This window comes from Mustelus asterias, chromosome 17, assembly GCF_964213995.1.
Source record: "Mustelus asterias chromosome 17, sMusAst1.hap1.1, whole genome shotgun sequence".
NCBI classification, from domain to species: Eukaryota; Metazoa; Chordata; class Chondrichthyes; order Carcharhiniformes; family Triakidae; genus Mustelus; species Mustelus asterias.
Window position 1 is genome coordinate 90,336,556 of NC_135817.1, and position 21,269 is coordinate 90,357,824.

The following is a 21,269-nucleotide window of genomic DNA, read 5'->3' on the forward strand; positions in this document are numbered from 1 at the left end:
CTTAAATGATCTGTTTGGATTCTCCTTTACCTTCTCCTTTACCTACATATGCTTCCTTCTTTTTATTGACCAGAGCCTTAATATCTTTAGTCATCGTGTATTCCCTACTCCTGCCAGCCTTGCCCTTCACACTAACAGGAACATGCTGGCCCTGAGTGCTTGTTATCTTGCTTTTGAAAACTTCCCACTTGCCAGACATTCCTTTACCTGTGAACAGACTCCTCCAGTCAACTTTTGAAAGTTCCTGTTTAATACCATTAAAATTCGCCTTGCCCCAATTTAGATCTTTAACTTGTGGACCAGACCTATTCTGTTCCATAACGATTTTAAAACTAATGATGTTCGCAAAGTGTTCCCCCGCTAACACTTCAGTAATTTGCCCTGCCTTATTTCCCAAGAAGAGGTGGGATTTCGCCCCTTCTCTCCTCGGGCCACCTACATATTGATGAAGAAATTTTTCCTGAACATGCTGAACAAATTCCTCCCGTCCAAGCCCTTCACACTATGGCAGTCCCAGTCTATGTTTGGAAACCGTGACGTGGAGATGCTGGCGTTGGACTGAGTATAATGTGATTACCCCACTCACCCGATGAAGGAGCAGCACTCCGAAAGCTCGTGATTCCAAATAAACCTGCTGGTCTTTAACCTGGTGGTTGTGAGACTTCTTACAATGTTTGGAAATTTAAAATCCCCCAAGATCGCAGGCACCTGCAATCTCCCTACAGATTTGCTCTTCAATTTCCCGCTGACAATTGGGGGCCTTTCATACAATTCCATCAAAGTGATCACCTCCTTCCTATTTCTCAGTTCCACCCAAATAGCCTCACTGGACGATCCCTCAGGAATATCCTATGTACTGCCGTGATGTTTTCCCGAATAAATATGACTTCTTTAGAACAGTCTTGGCTCCTTCCCCCAAATGCTGGTAAATTTTCTTCAAGTATTTCTCCATTTCCCTTTTGAAAGTTATTGTTGAATCTGCCTCCAGCGCCCTTTCAAGCAGCATTTGCCTCAACAAAACACTCAGGGGAAAAAAGGAATTTCCCCCTCTCTGGTGAATATGTGGAAGGCGGGTTTAAACGGAGAAATGTCTGAGGAGGTTCTGGCGGGCGGACGGAGATATTTATCGTCACTCACCGCCTGTTTCTCACCTGACACACATGTCTGCGTGATACTGCTTGCCATGCAATATACCCAGCAGCGTTGGGTTCTTGTTGTCTCGGAAATTTAACGTCACGTCATACACAGCAGCAACTGAAACACAAAGCAGTGAGGTGAGGATGGGTTTGGTGGGGCAGCAGGAATGGTGCAGCACACATCAGAGTCGCTCAGACAAAGGCCCCTGGCCTACAGATGGCAATGGCCTTGAATAGCCAGGCTGAGCAAGTGTTTTGCTTGAATTCATTCTTTGGATGTGGGCGTCGCTGGCTGGCCAGCATTCATTGCCCATCCCTACTTGCCCTCAAGAAGGTGGCAGTGAGCTGCCTTCTTGAATCGCTGCAGTCCATGTGGTGTAGGTACACCCACAGTGCTGTTAGGGAAGTAGTTCCAGGATTTTGACCCAGCGACACTGAAGGAACGGCGATATATTTCCAAGTCAGGATGGTGAGTGGCTTGGAGGGGAACCTCCAGGATTGGTGGTCCCAGGTATGTGCAGCTCATGTCCTTCTAGATTGTAGAAGTTGTGGGTTTGGAAGGTGCTGCCTAAGTCGCCGCCAAAGCAGCTTTGGTGAGTTGCTACAGTGCATCTGGTAAATGGTACACACGGCTGCCACCGTGCGTGTGTGTCAGTGGCGGAGGGAGTGAATGTTTGTGGAAGGGGTGCCAATCAAGTGGGCTGCTTTATCCTGGATGGTGTCGAGTTTCTTGAGTGTTGTTGGAGCTGCACCTATCTAGGCAAGTGGAGAGTATTCCATCACACTCCTGACTTGTGCCTTGTAGGTGGTGGACAGGCTTTGGGGAGTCAGGAGGCGAGTTACTCGCTGCAGGATTCCCAGCCTCTGACAGGATTTATATGGCCAGCCGAGCTCAGTTTTGGGACAATAATAACCCCCAGGATGTTGTGATTGTTTATTGGACCATGGGTTGAAGAGAAAGGCAGGTATAGTTGCTGTGGCTCAGGGCTGCTTCAGGGTAGTCACGTGTCAGGAAACACGAGCAAGGGGTATGTGCACAGACCTAGGCTGAACACCTCGAATGAGCCACAAACAAAAAATGAGATACTAACCCCAGTTCTACATCAAACTGAAAGTAGTGCCCGAGTTTACCACAGGCCAGTTAACTGCCCAGTCTCGAGACAGGGTTATGGCCAGATCCAGGACTCAGAAACCGCAAATAACAGGAATATTCCCCCACAGATGGGCTGTGATAATGGATTCCACAAGGAAATGCTCAGAGGTATCAGCTTTATAACGATCCAGATAAAGGTGTGTGGGACCCGTACCCCAGTGAGAGTCCGTGTGTGTATCCAAGCTTGGAAGAGGCTCAATGAATAGGAGACAAAGTCAGGATGTTTGACTGGAGGTGGTGGGAGTGGGAATGGGTGACATGCTTGGACATGGCATCAGAGACTAAGTGGGGTCTTAGACCCAGCAATATGCAATGCCAGCAATACAAAAACCAATCCAACATGGGGTAGCAAATTGTGTCACTGAGTGGCCCAGCTCACCTGTTCCCCTGAGGTATTCAACAGTGGTGGTAAACCCTTTGGTCCTTGGTAACAGGTGATATTTTAGTTTCGGCAAACCCTTTGATTCAGCAACCTCCATACTAATACGATGCTTCTTCTCCGTAAACCGTGTGCCTTCACAGTACAACAGGAACTAAAATAGGAAGAGCGTCACAGGTAATGATTCTATTCACAAACTAACCTATAATCAAGGCACTGACTCTCACTGGGGTACGGGTTCCACACACACTGACCCTCACTGGGATGCGGGTCCCCCACACACTGACTCTCACTGGGGTACGGGTTCCACATGCACTGACTCTCACTGGGGTACAGGTTCCACACACACCGACTCTCACTGGGGTACGGGTCCGACACACACTGACCCTCACTGGGGTACGGGTCCCACACACACTGACCCTCACTGGGGTACGGGTCCCACACACACTGACCCTCACTGGGGTACGGGTCCCACAAACACCGACCCTCACTGGGATGCGGGTCCCCCACACACTGACTCTCACTGGGATGCGGGTCCCCCACACACTGACTCTCACTGGGGTACGGGTTCCACATGCACTGACTCTCACTGGGGTACAGGTTCCACACACACCGACTCTCATTGGGGTACGGGTCCCACATACACTGACCCTCACTGGGGTACGGGTCCCACACACACTGACTCTCACTGGGGTACGGGTCCCACACACACACACTGACTCTCATTGGGGTACGGGTCCCACACACACTGACTCTCACTGGGGTACGGGTCCCACATGCACTGACTCTCACTGGGGTACGGGTCCCACACACACACTGACTCTCACTGGGGTACGGGTCCCACACGCACTGACTCTCACTGGGGTACGGGTCCCACACACACTGACTCTCACTGGGGTACGGGTCCCACACACACTGACTCTCACTGGGGTACGGGTCCCACACACACTGACTCTCACTGGGGTACGGGTCCCTCACGCACTGACTCTCACTGGGGTACGGGTCCCTCACACACTGACTCTCACTGGGGTACGGGTCCCCCACACACTGACTCTCACTGGGGTACGGGTCCCTCACGCACTGACTCTCACTGGGGTACGGGTCCCTCACACACTGACTCTCACTGGGGTACGGGTCCCCCACACACTGACTCTCACTGGGGTACGGGTCCCACACACACTGACTCTCACTGGGGTACGGGTCCCTCACGCACTGACTCTCACTGGGGTACGGGTCCCACACACACTGACTCTCACTGGGGTACGGGTTCCTCACGCACTGACTCTCACTGGGGTACGGGTCCCTCACACACTGATTCTCACTGGGGTACGGGTCCCACACACACTGACTCTCACTGGGGTACGGGTCCCTCACGCACTGACTCTCACTGGGATGCGGGTCCCCCACACACTGACTCTCACTGGGATGCGGGTCCCCCACACAGTGACTCTCACTGGGGTACGGGTTCCACATGCACTGACTCTCACTGGGGTACGGGTTCCACACACACTGACTCTCACTGGGGTACAGGTTCCACACACACTGACTCTCACTGGGGTACGGGTTCCACACACACTGACTCTCACTGGGGTACAGGTTCCACACGCACTGACTCTCACTGGGGTACGGGTCCCACACACACTGGGTGGCTGGATGCTGCTTACCAGCACAACACGCTCTTCAGAATGTCACATGACCTCTCTTCCTAACTCAGTCCTCAATTTTTCCTGAAATATATTTTTTCTATTTGATCTTTAAACCCAGTGTTCTGGAACTGCTTTGGAAGTTACCTCTCCGAGAATAGAAAAATTCATCATGTTGTCTTTAAGGCCACTACATTTGGGTAAAATTATCTTAACATTGTTTTATTCATTCATGATCTTTGCCAGTACTAAACCTTCCTTTCAAGGGTGGGAGAGATCTATACACCCCCAAAATGTGACCTTTCAAAAGGTCAGAGCATAAATGGGGAAATGTCATGTTTGAAGGGAAGTGCAATTTTCATGGGAGATTTTAATCTGTATATTGATTGGACAAACCAAACCAGCCAGGCTAGCGAAGAAGAATTTGTGAAGTGGATCAGGGATTGTTTTTTCCCTCCCCGGGAAAGGGCTATTTTAGATTTGGTTTTATGTAATGAAGAGGGATTAATGAGGGATCTTGTGGTTAAGGATCCCCGAGGAGATAGTGACCAAATATGATAGAATTCCAGATACAGTTTGAGGGTGAACACCTTAGGTCCATAACCAGTGTCTTCAACTTAAATAAGGACAATTATAATGGTGTGAGGAAAGAGTTGTCTAAGGTGAACAAGCTAAGATATAGGTCAATAGACGTGCAGTGGCAGATATTCAAACAGCTGGTCCCAGATGCTCAGCAGGAGATTATCCCAATCAGTAAGAGGGTACCCATGAGAAAGAGGCTAAATCTATGGTTGACAAGGGAGGACAAGGATAATGCTCAGTTGAAAAGCAGGGTATACAAAGTGGCAAGGGATTGTGGGAGACCAGAGCACTGGGAAGCTTTTAGGATCCAGCAGCAAAAAACTGAAACGTTCGAGAAAACTTTCACGACACACGACAGCGCAGAGTCGCTGAGCAGAAACTGATAGCCACGTTCCACACACATGAGGACGGCCTAAACCGGGATGTTGGGATTATGTCACATTATCAGTAACCCCCACAGCTTGCCTCCTGGACTTGCAGAATCTCACTGGCTGTCCTGTCTGGAGACAATACACATCTCTCTTTTAACCTGTGCTTAATGCTCCCTCCACTCACATTGTCTGTATCTTTAAGATCTGGTTGGCTGTCGAGACTCGCATTCTAATCAGTATTCTGTAACTTGAGTTTGTGTCTCTGTGCCCTGTTTGAGAGCAGATTTCCACTCCATCTGACGAAGGAGCAGCGCTCCGAAAGCTAATGGTATTTGCTACCAAATAAACCTGTTGGACTTTAACCTGGTGTTGTTAAAACTCTTACTGTGTTCACCCCAGTCCAACGCCGGCATCTCCACATCATTCCCATCAAACACTCCCAGGACAGGTACAGCACGGGGCTTGATAAAGCTCCCTCAACACTGCTCCAAGTGCTATAAGGACTCCATAGCTTTTCAGGAATTCCATATTTGTTCCACTAGGTATCTTAGTTTCTCTCTTGTACTGGTGTTTGTTGTTTCAAAGCAGTGCCCCACTGGGCAGTGGCCAGAGTTGTGTACTCACCCACATATATTCTGGGTAGTCGCGCAAAGCCTTTAGTCCATTCACAACTGTGTCTCTGTCTTCATCCCAACGCCGTTTACAAAAGACAATCTCCAGGAAATACCACGTCCACCCAATCAGCGGCACATACAGCAGTTCCTTCTTTGCCAACACTTTGGAGCTCTGTAAACATCAGAGAAATGAATAAAACAGGCACGGCTAAGCAATACAGGACAACTGGAAATTCTGACCACACACCTTGCCCTCTCAACACCACTCTGTTCCTTGTTTAACAGGATTCTAGCCACTTGTTGAAGTCAAAACTAAGAGACAAACTTTTCTTGCTGAGTTTGTTGACTTTGTCCAGTGTAAATACTCCTTGCCCAAATCCAGGGTCCCAGCTATCCCCATTTATAATGTTCTTTTAAATAAACAAACCAATTAAATAAACCAATTAACAAAGTGATATCCCCTTAAAGAGGCACTGTAGCAAAGGACAAAAGTTTAAAGGAAACATATCTTCACTGTCGCTGGGTCACATTCCTCATACTCCCTCCCTAACAGCACTGTAGGTGTACCTACACCTCTGGAATTAGCGGTTCAAGAAGATAGCTCACCACCACCTTCTCAAAGGGCAATTAGATATCAGCAATAAATGCTGGCCCAGCCAGCTCACTTCCTGCAAGATAAATGTTTTAAAAATGAACAAACTATAACAATGTAATTGATAAGGCAATACCACTTCTCCGATCCGTAGACACCCACACTGCACTCCTGTCCTCCCACACCCTCTGCCCCCACCACACATCACCCAACAAGCCAAGCGTATCCAAAACCTCACTGACCAGGCCTCTAGCCCTCACTGCCAAATGTTCAACCCAGCTACACTCACAATGGTGGGTGTTGTTTCATGCTTTTAGCTATATTAACACTCCCATCACCCTCCTAGAACCTTTTCAGTTCTGGCACAGTTCATTAGCGTTTATTGCGATCATCACCCAGACACTGCAAAATAAAACATAAAATCAGAGGGATTAGTAGCAACAGATTCTAAACCAATTGTAAAGTCCCTGCTCTGAGCAGCGAGAAAAGAATGGGGAATCAAATTAAAACAGGAGCATGCGGGACAGTCTCCTATCCCACAGGCCTCGGAAGAAAGCAAAAGAGATCAAAAGGTTAGTGTTACTGACCCCTAGGATGCCGTGTCTCTCGCACATGGTCCAACCGCAGAGGAAGTCAATCTCAAAATTGTGATTTAAGATGACAATAACATGCTCTTTGCCAAATTTGTCCACCGTGGCTTGGTCAGTGAAAAGCGTACATTCGGTGCCTGACCACCATTCCAGCAGCAAAACCAGCTCTATAGACACAGAGAGCAAAGAGCCCAGATTAACAAGCACATCAGGAGCACAAATAGACCAAGACACACATCAATCCAGCTGGCCAGAAGAGAGAATTAAAACCAGAAACACCGATCAAGGACAGGGAGTAAAACATGTTCTGAGCCATTTGCTGGAAGACAACGTGGAAGAGTATCTGAGGTGACGATCACGAGGGGTCACGGGCTCAAGCTGAGAGGGGCGAGGTATAACTCAGACATCAGAGGGACGTTTTTTACACAGAGGGTGGTGGGGGCCTGGAATGCGCTGCCAAGTAGGGTGGTGGAGGCAGACACGCTGACATCGTTTAAGACTTACCTGGATAGTCACATGAGCATCCTGGGAATGGAGGGATACAAACGATTGGTCTAGTTGGACCAAGGAGCGGCACAGGCTTGGAGGGCCGAAGGTCCTGTTTCCTGTGCTGTACTGTTCTCTGTTCTGATCTTGAAATGTTACTCACTGGCAGCAATGTTTCAACATCAAGAAACCCAGCAGAAACCCAGTCATTATTGAAAACTTCTATTATTTGGAGTTCTTGGAAACTTTCGCCAGTGCGTTGTGGCCAAAAATCTCCCTCTACACTCTCCCCATCAAACACTCCCAGGACAGGTACAGCATGGGGTTGGATACAGAGTAAAGCTCCCCCAACATTGTATCTAACCCCGTGCTGTACCTGTCCTGGGAGTGTTTGATGGGGGCAGAGTAAAGCTCTCTCTACACTGTCCCCATCAAACACTCCCAGGACAGGTACAGCACAGGGTTAGATACAGAGTAAAGCTCCACCTACACTGTCCCCATCAAACACTCCCAGAAGAGGTACAGCACGGGGTTAGATACAGAGTAAAGCCCACTCAGGGTAAAGGCCTTTGACAAAGTACCGCATGGTAGGTTGTTGCATAAAGTTAAATCTCATGATATCCAGGGTGAGATATCTGAATGGATACAAAATTGGCTTCTTGACAGAATGACTTCTTACTGTTCTTGACAGAAGCCAGAGGGTGGTTGTAGAGAGTTGTTTTTCATACTGGAGGCCTGTGACCAGCGGTGTGCCGCAGGGATCAGTGCTGGGCCCACTGTTATTTGTCATTTATATTAATGATTTGGATGAGAATATAGGGGGCATGGTTAGTAAGTTTGCAGATGACACCAAGATTGGTGGCATGGTGGACAGTGAGGAAGGCTATCTCCAATTGCAGCGGGATCTTGATCAATTGGGCCAGTGGGCTGACGAATGGCAGATGGAGTTTAATTTAGATAAATGCGAGGTAATGCATTTTGGTAGATTGAACCAGGACAGGACTTACTCAGTTAATGGTTGGGCATTGGGGAGAGTTACAGAACAGAGAGATCTAGGGGTACATGTTCATAGCTCCTTGAAAGTGGAGTCACAGGTGGACAGAGTGGTGAAGAAGGCATTCGGCATGCTTGGTTTCATCGGTCAGAACATTGAATACAGGAGTTGGGACGTCTTGTTGAAGTTGTATAAGACATTGGTAAGGCCACACTTGGAATACTGTGTGCAATTCTGGTCACCCTATTATGGAAAGGATATTATTAAACTAGAAAGAGTGCAGAAAAGATTTACTAGGATGCTACCGGGACTTGATGGATTGAGTTATGAGGAGGGGCTGGATAGACTGGGACTTTTTTCTCTGGAACGTAGGAGGCTGAGGGGTGACCGTATAGAGGTCTATAAAATAATGAGGGGCATAGATCAGCTAGATGATCAATATCTTTTCCCAAAGGTAGGGGAGTCTAAAACTAGAGGTCATAGGTTTAAAATGAGAGGGGAGAGATACAAAAGTGTCTAGAGGGGCAATTTTTTCACACAGAGGGTGGTGAGTGTCTGGAACAAGCTGCCAGAGGTAGTAGTAGAGGCGGGTACAATCTTATCTTTTAAAAAGCATTGAGAGAGTTACATGGGTACGATGGGTATAGAGGGATATGGGCCAAATGCGGGCAATTGGGATTAGTTTAGGTGTTTTAAAAAGAAGGGCGGCATGGACAAGTTGGGCCGAAGGACCCGTTTCCATGCTGTAAACCTCTATGACTCTACAGCACGGTAGCACAGTGGTTAGCACTGCTGCTTCACAGCTCCAGGGACCTGAGTCCGATTCCTGGCTTGGGTCACTGTCTGTGTGGAGTTTGCACATTCTCCTCGTGTCTGCATGTGTTTCCTCCGGGTGCTCCGGTTTCCTCCCAAAGATGTGCGGGTTAGGTCGATTGGCCATGCTAAAAAATTGCCCCTTAGTGTCCTGAGATGCGTAGGTTAGCGGGATTAGCAGGTAAATATGTAGGGATATGGGGGTAGGGCCTGGGTGAGATTGTGGTCGGTGCAGACTTGATGGGCCCAGTGGCCTCTTTCTGCACTGTAGGGTTTCTATGATACACTGTTCCCATCAAACACTCCCAGGACGGGTACAGCACGGGGTTAGATACAGAGTAAAGTAAAGCTCCCTTCATACTGCCCCCATCAAACACTCCCAGGACAGGTACAAGGTTAACATCAGGTAAATACATGTATGATATATCTCAGTCTCCAAGCGGAACCATATCGACTCAGGGATAGCTTTCCGTTCAGTGAAGCAGCCCCATTTTGTTACGGGTGTGCTGGTGCTTGAGAGTAAGGATGAAACATGTGGGAATTGAGCCAACTATGAACAGGATTTTTACAGGAATGGGCCACGACTGCATCTCCCAATCCCAGTAAATCCGAAATGTGTGCTCAGCACTGTCAGGCCAAGGAGAGGACCGCGATGAATACTCACGGCTCCAAAGAGAGTAAGCGAGCCGACAGTTGAGATGCCGATATAGCTGCTTGTTGATTGGCCAGATCGGGAGGGTGCACAGTTGGATGAAGTTGATGAACAAGCCACTGACAACAAACACAAATCCAAGTAATAGGTGAACGATGAACTGCGTCTTCAGGTAGGCGATCACACTCATCTTTTAATCAGAAACGTTTACAAGGCCCCTCACTCAGAATTACCGTCCTGCAACAGACAGAAGAACAAGCCATCAATTTAACCCTCACTCCGGCACCGTGATACCATTTCACAAGAAAGGTGGAGGGTACTCAGTCCACCCTCTAATCTCACATCATCGTTCAGATATTTCACCAATTATCTTCAAACGGTGTCCTCCGATATCATCCTACCTGGCACTGGAAACACTTTCAAATTGGGGGGGGGAGGGGGGGCAGACAGGAGTTGGGTGAAGTTGGAGGTTAAATGGTGGCATGGGGGAGGGAGGCAGCAGCTGGGGCTGAAGTGAAAGGAGAGAGAGAGAGAAACCGGGATGGAGTTGGGAGTGGTTTGATGGTCGGCATCAGTGGAAGAACAATGCAATGACTTTTATGTCATTCACAAGACTAATTCCCTGGATAAAGGGGCTATCTTATGAAGAAAGGTTGAGACGGGTGGGCCTGTATCCATTGGATTTCTGAAAAATAAGGGGATCTTATTGTAACACATCAGATTCTGAGGGGACCTGACAGGGTGGATTCTGAAAGAGTGTTTTTTTTCCCTTGTACAGTAATCTAGAATAGGGGCCACAGTTTAATTTGAGGAGTTTCCCATTTAAGATGGAGGCGAGGAGAAATATTTTCCCTCCAAGCGTTGCTAATCTTTGGAATTCTCTTCCTGAGAGAGCGGAGGAGGCTTGGACATTGAAAACATTCAAGGCTGAGTTAGACAGAGTTTAGCTCCACCAGGGTTATGGGGGCCCCACAGGAAAGTGGAGATGGGACCGAGATGAGAGCAGCCATGATCTTATTGAATGGCAGAGTAGGCTTGAGGAGCCAAGTTAACTACTCCTGCTCCTATCCCTTATGACCTTACTGCTGTTTAGGACCACAAAGCCAAGACTGTATCACACCCATTGTAGGCAGGCTCTGCCATTGATTCTAGGATGGGTCATCTGGCTCTCTCTCCCTGTAAGAAGTCTCATAACACCAGATTAAAGTCCAACAGGTTTATTTGGTAGCACAAGCCACTAGCTTCATCAGGTGAGTGGGAGTTCTGTTCACAAACAGGGCATATAAAGACACAAACTCAATTTACAAAATAATGGTTGGAATGTGATTCTTTACAGGTAATCAAGTCTTAAAGGTATAGGGAATGTGAGTGGAAAGAGGGTTAAGCACAGGTTAAAGAGATGTGTATTGTCTCCAGCCGGGACAGTTAGTGAGATTTTGCAAGCCCAGGCAAGTCGTGGGGGTTACAGATAGTGTGACATGAACCCAAGATCCTGGTTGAAGCCGTCCTCATGTGTGCGGAACTTGGCTATCAGTTTCTGCTCAGCGACTCTGCATTGTCGTGTGTCGTGAAGGCCGCCTTGGAGAACGTTTACCCGAAGATCAGAGGCCGAATGCCCGTGACCGCTGAAGTGTTCCCCAATAGGAGGAGAACACTCTTCCTTTTGGAGAACACTTCAGCGGTCACGGGCATTTGGCCTCTGATCTTCAGTCAGCGTTCTCCAAGGCGGCCTTCACGACACACGACAACGCAGAGTCGCTGAGCAGAGACTGATAGCCAAGTTCCGCACACATGAGGACGGCCTCAACCGGGATCTTGGGTTCATGTCACATTATCTGTAACCCCCACGACCTGCTTGGGCTTGCAAAATCTCACTAACTGTCCTGGCTGGAGACAATGCACATCTCTTTAACCTGTGCTTAACCCTCTCTCCACTCACATTGTCTGTACCTTTAAGACGTGATTACCTGTAAAGACTCGCATTCCAATCATTATTTTGTACATTGAGTTTGTCCCTTTATATGCCCCGTTTGTGAACAGAACTCCCACTCACCTGACGAAGGGGCAGCGCTCCGAAAGCTTGTGGCTTATGCTACCAAATAAACCTGTTGGACTTTAACCTGGTGTCGTGAGACTTCTTACTGTGCTTACCCCAGTCTAACGCCGGCATCTCCACATTACCTCTCTCCCTGCCCAGTTGATGAGTGAATCACTGGAGCTGATTTCTGAAGTGTACTGTCCCTCAATTCTCAGTGTGTAAACAGGACTGTTGCCGTGTGTCTGTTCCCAGGGTCAGCGATACTTTCCATAGTTGTTTCTCTCTGAAAGGATGTTGCTGTTTGTTGAGCACTGTGTAAGGGATCTTGGGCAGCAGCTATTCACACTGATGTAACTGACTCCTTTCCATAAACCAGAAGCATTGTATTACAGTGCTGTTTAATACAGAGGCAGCCCAGCACACAGATCATAAGAGACAAGGAAACAAGCCATCGATTCTATTTCTATTATTGTGGAATTCTCTCGTTTATCACAGGGTGCAAAGATCCCACAGCTCACACAACTAAAGAGAAATTTGGAAAGGGAACATTTATGTAGAAACAGAATCCAGATGGGTTAAGAGAGATGGACCACAATGATAGTGGGAAAGTATAGACCAGCTCACTGTGGAAGGCTACTGGGGGGAGAAATGTGGAGCTAAAGACATGGAATAGCAACCATGGGAGATCTGAACGGCCCCAAATAAACTTGCCAGAGGTTGTGAAAGGGAGCAGAGGGTGCGTTAGCCTGTGCAGAATATTAATAGGTTATATGTAGAGAAAATATTTCTGCTATGTGGAGTCCAAAAATAAGGAACCTAAATGGATGATAGTCACTAATAAATCCAATGGGGAATTCCGGAGAAACTTCTTTATCCAGAGAGTGGGGAGAATGTGGAGCCCACTCGCTCCCACAGGGAGTGTTTGAGGTGAATAGTGCAGATACATTGAAGGGGAAGCTAGGTAAATACTGAGAGAGAAAGGAATTGAAGCTTATGCTGCTATAGTGAGAGGCAATAGAATGGAAGGCGGCTCAGGTGGGGTTATAAGTACCAGCACAGACCAGTCGGGCTGAGTGGCCTGTTTCTACACTGCACATTCTAGGTAAAAGTCCATCATGATACACTGTTATCCCAATTCAATTCAGAAAACACTGGAGCTGCAAGATCAATTCATACAGAAGTCACAGCACAGAAACTCATCTATGCCAGTGTATGTGTTCCCATCCTCATTCAACAATCCAATCAGCATATTCTTGATACCTTTCTCCCTTACATATTGATCTAACTTCACCTTAAGTGTGTCAAAACTCTGAGACTCAACTATTCTTTGTGATACCTCTGCATAATTGCTCCCTGGATTCATTAACAATCTTATAGAGATGCCGGCGTTGGACTGGGGTGGGCACAGTAAGAAGTCTACTTACTTAACAGTCTTAGATTAAGATTCTTAGTTTTGCTGTCTCCATAAGTGGAAACATCTTATCAAACCTTGCCTTAATCTAAAAGATTTTAACCTATAACCTTCTCTATTCTCGAGCAAACAGCTAGAGATTAATAGAGCAAACTTTTCCCATACTAAATGGTTACCTCTGGTTGGTTATACATCCAGAAAATATCAATAAATGAATCTGAAAGGAAATCCCAGCAACACAGCATTGAATGATGGAGCTAGCCAGGGCCAAATACTGAGGGTGAGATTTATGAGGACAGGTTGCATGAACAGGTGTATGTATATTCCCTTGAGTTTAAAAGATTAAGGGATAATCTAATTCATCTGTTTAAGATGATTAAAGGAGATGGGAGTGCAGTTAGAGAAACTATTTTTTCTGATGCAGTGATCCAGAACAAGGGGACAGAACCTTAAATTAGAGCTATTGAGATGCGATGTCAAAAGGCACTGTTTCACACAAAGGGCAACCATGCAGCAAGACCTGGACAATGTCCAGGCTCGAGCTGACAAGTGGCAAAGAACATTCAAATCACATGTGCCAAGGAATGACCATCCCCAATGAGAGAGAATCTAACCATCGCCCTTGACAATCAATGGCATTACTATTGCTGAATCCCCCACCATCAACATCCTTGACCAGAAACTCAACTGGATTGTCGTATAAATACAGTGGCTCCCAGAGCAGCTCAGAGGCTGGGAGTCCTTCAGCGATAAATGCACCTCCTGACTCCCCAAAGCCTGTGCACCATCTACAAGGCACAAGTCAGGAATATGATGGAATACTGTCTACTTGTCGGGATGAGTGCAGCTCCAACACTTGAGAAGCTCAACACCATCCAGGACCAAGTAGCCCACTTGATCAGGGTTCTCTACCCCAGAGAATTGTGGATTCTCCATCGCTGAATTGATTTAAGGCTGGGATAGAGAGTTTGAGTCTTTCAGGGAATTAAGGGGAATGGGAAGCCTGCGGGAAAATGGAGAGGAAGCTGAGGAGTTTCCACGATTGTACTGAGCAGCAGAGCAAGCTGGAGGGGCGAATCCTATTTTTTACACTTGACACTGTGCAGTGTGAGAGAATGTGCACATGATCACATACAACAGCTGAAAGTGCCCTCACTGCCAAAAGCTTCAGAGTATCATTGTGGAGTAACTCAGCGTACAAACTGTTATACATGATTAACAGCTTAAAATAGGGGTCCAATTCTGAAGTCGGATAAAAATCAAAAGGATTTGAGAAGCAGTAAAGAATAAAGTCTGGTAACTAACTGGAATGAATCAGGCCCCAGCAGGAAGTACAGCTTCCCTTTAGAGAGAGAGAGAGAGAGAGAGAGAGATTCTGAGCAAGTGACAAAATAATACAAGACTTGGTAAATTACTCAGAATCACAGAATACTACAGTGCAGATACAAAACTCTGAGGTCACGTACTAACTGACTCAAGAACAGCTTCTTCCCTGTTGCTGTCAGACTTTTGAATGGACCTACCTTGCATTAAGCTGATCTTTCTCTACACCCTAGCTATGACTGTAACTTTACAATCTGCATTCTCTCGTTTCCTTCTCTATGAACAGTATGTGCTATCTGTATAGAGCGTAAGAAACAATGCTTTTCACTGTATAATAAATCAAATCAGAAGAGGCCCTTCGGCCCATCGAGTCTGCACTGACGCATGAAAGGCCCTGACCTGCCCACCTAATCCCACTTGCCAGCACTTGACCCATAGCCTTGAATGTTATGGCGTACCAAGTACTCATCCAGGTACTTGTTAAAGGATGTGAGGCATCCCGCCTTCAGCACCCTCCCAGGCAGTGCATTCCAGTGCATACTCAATGTATTGTGTGAGAGCAGCTTCTCCAACAGTAGCCAGGACCACAACGTCAGAGCAGGGGAAATATAAACTTGTCACAGTTCATACAGGCCCCTTACTGAGTGTTAACAACGAGCGGTGAAGAGTTGGGTTTCCAGGAAACCTCTGTAACACAACTCAAAGCCAACGGTGCGTTGTAATTGGTGACCTCCATCTGCAGCAACATTTTCCGCATTGCTCCCTCTCTAGGCTTCAAGTAAAGAAAAGGAACTGTACAAAACAGTGTTGCTAAGTAACAGGAGGCTTAGCTGCTGATAACGAAACAGGTTCACTGGCACATCAGCAAATCCTTCGTGAACAAGGCAGTTGTCAAACAGTTTCTCTACAGGATAATCAGTCACTATCAGCTGCAGCAGAACCCAAAACAAGAGGTTGGGGAGGATCAACACCTACTCTTCCTGACTGTCTTAGCGGCTGTTACTAAGTGGGAACCACTCACCCCTGGCTCAGGTGTCTGGCTTCCAACCCAAATTAAGAGGCTGGAGCATAGGGAGTGCCGCACTGTCAGAGGGCGGGTGCTGAGGGAGTGCCGCACTGTCAGAGGGCGGGTGCTGAGGGAGTGCCGCACTGTCAGAGGGCGGGTGCTGAGGGAGTGCCGCACTGTCAGAGGGCGGGTGCTGAGGGAGTGCCGCACTGTCAGAGGGCGGGTGCTGAGGGAGTGCCGCACTGTCAGAGGGCGGGTGCTGAGGGAGTGCCGCACTGTCAGAGGGCGGGTGCTGAGGGAGTGCCGCACTGTCAGAGGGCGGGTGCTGAGGGAGTGCCGCACTGTCAGAGGGCGGGTGCTGAGGGAGTGCCGCACTGTCAGAGGGCGGGTGCTGAGGGAGTGCCGCACTGTCAGAGGGCGGGTGCTGAGGGAGTGCCGCACTGTCAGAGGGCGGGTGCTGAGGGAGTGCCGCACTGTCAGAGGGCGGGTGCTGAGGGAGTGCCGCACTGTCAGAGGGCGGGTGCTGAGGGAGTGCCGCACTGTCAGAGGGCGGGTGCTGAGGGAGTGCCGCACTGTCAGAGGGCGGGTGCTGAGGGAGTGCCGCACTGTCAGAGGGCGGGTGCTGAGGGAGTGCCGCACTGTCAGAGGGCGGGTGCTGAGGGAGTGCCGCACTGTCAGAGGGCGGGTGCTGAGGGAGTGCCGCACTGTCAGAGGGCGGGTGCTGAGGGAGTGCCGCACTGTCAGAGGGCGGGTGCTGAGGGAGTGCCGCACTGTCAGAGGGCGGGTGCTGAGGGAGTGCCGCACTGTCAGAGGGCGGGTGCTGAGGGAGTGCCGCACTGTCAGAGGGTCTTCATTTTGGATACAATGTTTAACAGAGATCCTGCCTGCGCTGTCGGGTGGTCTGAACATGTACTGGGGCTTCTGTTTGAACAGTTGTGGAGTGCTCCTCTCTGGTTTCCTGCACAAACAGCACAGAATAAGTCCTCTCATTTCCACAACTCTGTTTGGAGCAGTTTGCTATAGCCCCATTTAGCTGCTGCATAACAACAATTACACTTCCAAAATCCTGAAAGTACTCGATTTGCTGTCAAATGTGACATCCTGAGGTCACAAAAGGTGCTAATGAAATGCAAATTCTTTCTTGCTCAGGTTCCACACTAAGCTAGTTGAAGACAAGGTCAGAAATACTGAATTCAATGACCCACAGCACAGGAACAGACCCTTCGGCCCTCCAAGCCTGTGCTGATCATGATGCCTGAACTAAACTAAAATAAAACTTTCTGCCCTTACTCGGTCCGTTTCCCTCTATTCCCTCCCTATTCATGTACTCGTCCAGATGCCTCTTAAATGTTGTTAATGTGCCTGCTTCCACCACCTCCTCTGGCAGCGCGTTCCAGGCACCCACCACTCTCTGCGTGAAAAACCTTCCCCGCACATTTTCCTTCAACCTTCCCCCTCTCACCTTGAACCTGCGCCCCCTTGTAATTAACACTTCCACTCTGGGAAAAAGCCTCTGACGATCCACCCTGTCTGTGCCTCTCATAATTTTGCAGACCTCTATCAGGTCTCCCCTCAGCCTCCATCTTTCCAGTGAAAACAATCCTAGTTTATTCAACCTCTCCTCATAGCAACACCCTCGAGACCAGGCAGCATCCTGGTGAACCTTCTTTGCACTCTCTCCAAAGCTTCCTCATCCCTCTGGTAGTGTGGTGACCAGAACTGTACACAACACTCCAAATGCGGCCTAACCAATGTTTTATATAGCTGCAACATGATTTCCCAACTCTTGCACTCAATGACCCGGCTGATGAAAGCAAGCATACCATATGCCGCCTTAATCACCTTGGCCACCTGTGTAACCATTTTAGGGAACTGTAGACCTCGACACTTAGATCCCTCTGTATTGATTTGATTGATTGTCACATGTATTAGCATACAGTGAAAAGTATTGTTTCTTGCACGCTATACAAAGCATACCGTTCATAGAGAAGGAAATGAGAGAGTGCAGAATGTAGTGTTACCGTCATATCTAGGGTGCAGAGAAAGATCAACTTTTTCCCGAAGGAAGGCGGCGGAAGAGAGAATGTCCGGGGTGTGTGGGGTCCTTAATTATGCTGGCTGCTTTTCTGAGGCAGCGGGAAGTGCAGACAGAGTCAGTGGGTGGGAGACTGGTTTGAGTGATGGACTGGGCTGCACTCATGACCTTTTGTAGTTCCTTGCGGTCTTGGGCAGAGCAGGAGCCACTGTGATACAGCCAGAAAGAATGCTTTCTACGGTGCATCTCTAAACGTTGGTGAGATTCGTAATGGACATACCAAATCTCCTTAGTCTTCAGCGGTACAGAGGGAGGACAATTCAGAGGGGTCGTGTAACAAGTCACTGTGGGTGGAGCCCAGAAACAGGAAGGGCGCAGTCACTATGTTGGGGGTATACTACAGGCCCCCCAACAGCCCAAGGGAAGTGGAAGAACGGATCTGTCAGGAGATAATGGATAGATACAGGAAAAATAGGGTTGTTGTAGTGGGAGACTTCAATTTCCCTGGAATAGACTGGAAATCGCGTAGGGCTGGGAGTCTGAATGGGGAGGCATTTGTAAAATGCATACAGGAAGGTTCTTTGGAACAATATGTAGATAGCCCGACTAGAGAGGGGGCTATACTGGACCTAGTACTGGGGAATGAGCCCGGTCAGGTCTTCAAAGTTTCGGTAGGGGAACATGTGGCAAATAGTGACCACAATTCTGTTAGCTTTAGGATAGTGATGGAAAAGGATGAGTGGTGTCCCACGGGTAAGGTGTTGGATTGGGGGAAGGCTAACTTTAGTGGGATTAGGCAGAAAGTGGCAGCTGTTGATTGGGAGAGGCTGTTTGAGGGTAAATCCACATCTGGCATGGGGGAGTCTTTTAAGTAACAGTTGTTAGGGCTACAGGACAGGCATGTGCCTGTAAAAAAGGATAGGAAGGGTAGGATTCCAGAACCGTGGATAACCAGGGAAATTGAGGGATTGGTCAAAAAGAAAAGAGTGGCGTACGTTAGGTCCAGGCAGCTAAAAACGGAGGGAGCTCTGGAGGAATACAAAGAAAGTAGGAAAGAACTCAAACGAGGAATTAGAAGGGCAAAAAGGGGTCACGAAATATCCTTGGCAGACAGGATTAAGGAGAATCCTAAGGCATTTTATTCATACGTTAGGAACAAAAGGGTTGTCAGGGAAAAAATCGGACCTCTCAGGGACAAAAGTGGGGAATTATGCTTAGAACCCAAAGAAGTAGGGGAGATCCTAAATGAATACTTTGCGTCGGTATTCACAAAAGAGAGGGATGTGTTGACTGGGAGTGTCGCGGAGGGGAGTGTTGACACGTTAGAGAAAATCTCCATTACAAGGGAGGAAGTGTTAGGTTTTTTAGGGAATATAAAGACTGACAAATCCCCAGGGCCTGATGGAATCTATCCCAGGCTGCTCAGGGAGACGAGAGATGAAATCGCTGGGCCTCTGACGCAAATCTTTGTCTCATCACTGGACGCAAGTGAGGTCCCAGAGGACTGGAGGATAGCTAATGTGGTCCCGTTATTTAAGAAGGGTAGGAAGGATAACCCGGGAAATTATAGGCCGGTGAGCTTGACGTCCGTGGTCGGGAAGTTGTTGGAGAGGATTCTTAAGAGATAGGATGTATGCGCATTTAGAAAGGAATAAGCTCATTAACGATAGTCAGCATGGTTTTGTGAGAGGGAGGTCATGCCTCACTAACCTGGTGGAGTTTTTTTGAAGAAGTGACTAGAATGGTTGACGAGGGTAGGGCCGTGGATGTCGTCTATATGGACTTTAGTAAAGCGTTGGACAAAGTCCCTCAAGATAGGTTGGTGCAAAAGTTTGGATCTCATGGGATAAAGGGGGAGGTGGCTAGATGTGTGGAGAACTGGCTTGGTCACAGAAGACAGAGGGTGGTAGTGGAAGGGTCTTTTTCCGGCTGGATGCCTGTGACTCGTGGTGTTCCGCAGGGCTCTGTATTGGGACCTCTGCTGTTTGTGATTTATATAAACGATCTGGAAGAAGGTGTAAGTGGGGTGATCAGTAAGTTTGCGGACGACACGAAAATGGCTGGACTTGCAGATAGTGAGGAACATTGTCAGAGGCTACAGAAGGATATAGATCGGCTGGAAATTTGGGCAAAGAAATGGCAGATGGAGTTCAATCCAGATAAATGCGAAGTGATGCATTTTGGTAGAACTAACGTATGGGGGAGCTATACGATAAATGGCAGAACCATAAGGGGTGTAGATACGCAGAGGGACCTGGGTGTGCAAGTCCACAGATCCTTGAAGGTGACGTCACAGGTGGAGAAGGTAGTGAATAAGGCATATGGCATGTTGCCTTTATAGGACAGGGCACAGAGTATAAAAGTTGGGGTCTGATGTTGCAGTTGTATAGAACGTTGGTTCGGCCGCATTTGGAATACTGCACCCAGTTCTGGTCGCCACACTACCAGAAGGACGTGGAGGCTTTAGAGAGAGTGCAGAGGAGGTTTACCAGGATGTTGCCTGGTATGGAAGGGCTTAGTTATGAGGAGAGATTGGGTAAACTGGGGTTGTTCTCACTGGAAAGACGGAGGATGAGGGGTGACCTAATAGAGGTGTATAAAATTATGAAAGGCATAGATAGGGTGAACGGTGGGAAGCTTTTTCCCAGATCGCTGGTGACGTTCACGAGGGGTCATAGGTTCAAGGTGAGGGGGGAAGAGGTTTAACACGGATATCAGAAGGACGTATTTTACACAGAGGGTGGTTGGGGCCTGGAATGCGCTGCCGGGCAAGGTGGTGGAGGTGGACACACTGGGAACGTTTAAGACTTATCTAGATAGCCACATGAACGGAGTGGGAATGGAGGGAGACAAAAGAATGGTCTAGTTTGGACCAGGGAGCGGCGCGGGCTTGGCGGGCCGAAGGGCCTGTTCCTGTGCTGTATTGTTCTTTGTTCTGAGAAAGTAGAGGCGTTGGTGGGCTTTCTTAACTATAGTGTTGGCATGGGGGCATGGCGGGGGTGGGGGGGGGGGGGGGGGGGTGTGTGTGTGTGTCCGGATTAAACTCCATCTGCCATTTCTGTGCCCAAGTCTCCAGTCTATCTCTATCCTGTTGTATCCTCTGACAATCCCCGGCACTCAGCAACTCCACCAATCTTCATGTCATCCGCAAACTTACTAATCAGACTACCCACATTTTCCTCCAGATCATTTATAGATATTACAAGCAACAGAGATCCAAGCACTGATCCCTGCGGAACACCACGAGCTACAGATCTCCATTCTGTAATTATATTAAAATACATTTAAATGAGGTTCTCGCCCTTTGTGGGTGCGAACCTCACTACATCCCCAGCAAGGGGATGGGGAAAATTGTGGAACGTGTTCTCTCCGGAGAGAATCTGTTTGCCGATTCTCTCTGGATTTTCAGCCCACGTTACCGCCCGGTATGGAGATCACCTCATTCTTTTAA

The 21,269-nt window shown here is 48.2% G+C and overlaps 1 protein-coding gene across 2 annotated transcripts in view; it reads right to left on the reverse strand.

The window, feature by feature from the left end:
* Positions 1-21,269, reverse strand: part of LOC144506665 (1-acyl-sn-glycerol-3-phosphate acyltransferase gamma-like) — a 55,641-nt gene that overhangs the window by 15,745 nt on the left and 18,627 nt on the right. For both annotated transcript variants that reach the window (XM_078233076.1, XM_078233077.1), the window contains exons 2-6: positions 10,018-10,242; positions 7,058-7,227; positions 5,889-6,050; positions 2,669-2,822; positions 1,152-1,254 (exon numbers count right to left, since the gene is read on the reverse strand). In XM_078233076.1, coding sequence (XP_078089202.1) covers positions 1,152-1,254; positions 2,669-2,822; positions 5,889-6,050; positions 7,058-7,227; positions 10,018-10,195 — 767 coding nt within the window. In that variant the 5' untranslated portion in view covers positions 10,196-10,242. The remainder of the gene's footprint in view (positions 1-1,151; positions 1,255-2,668; positions 2,823-5,888; positions 6,051-7,057; positions 7,228-10,017; positions 10,243-21,269) is intronic.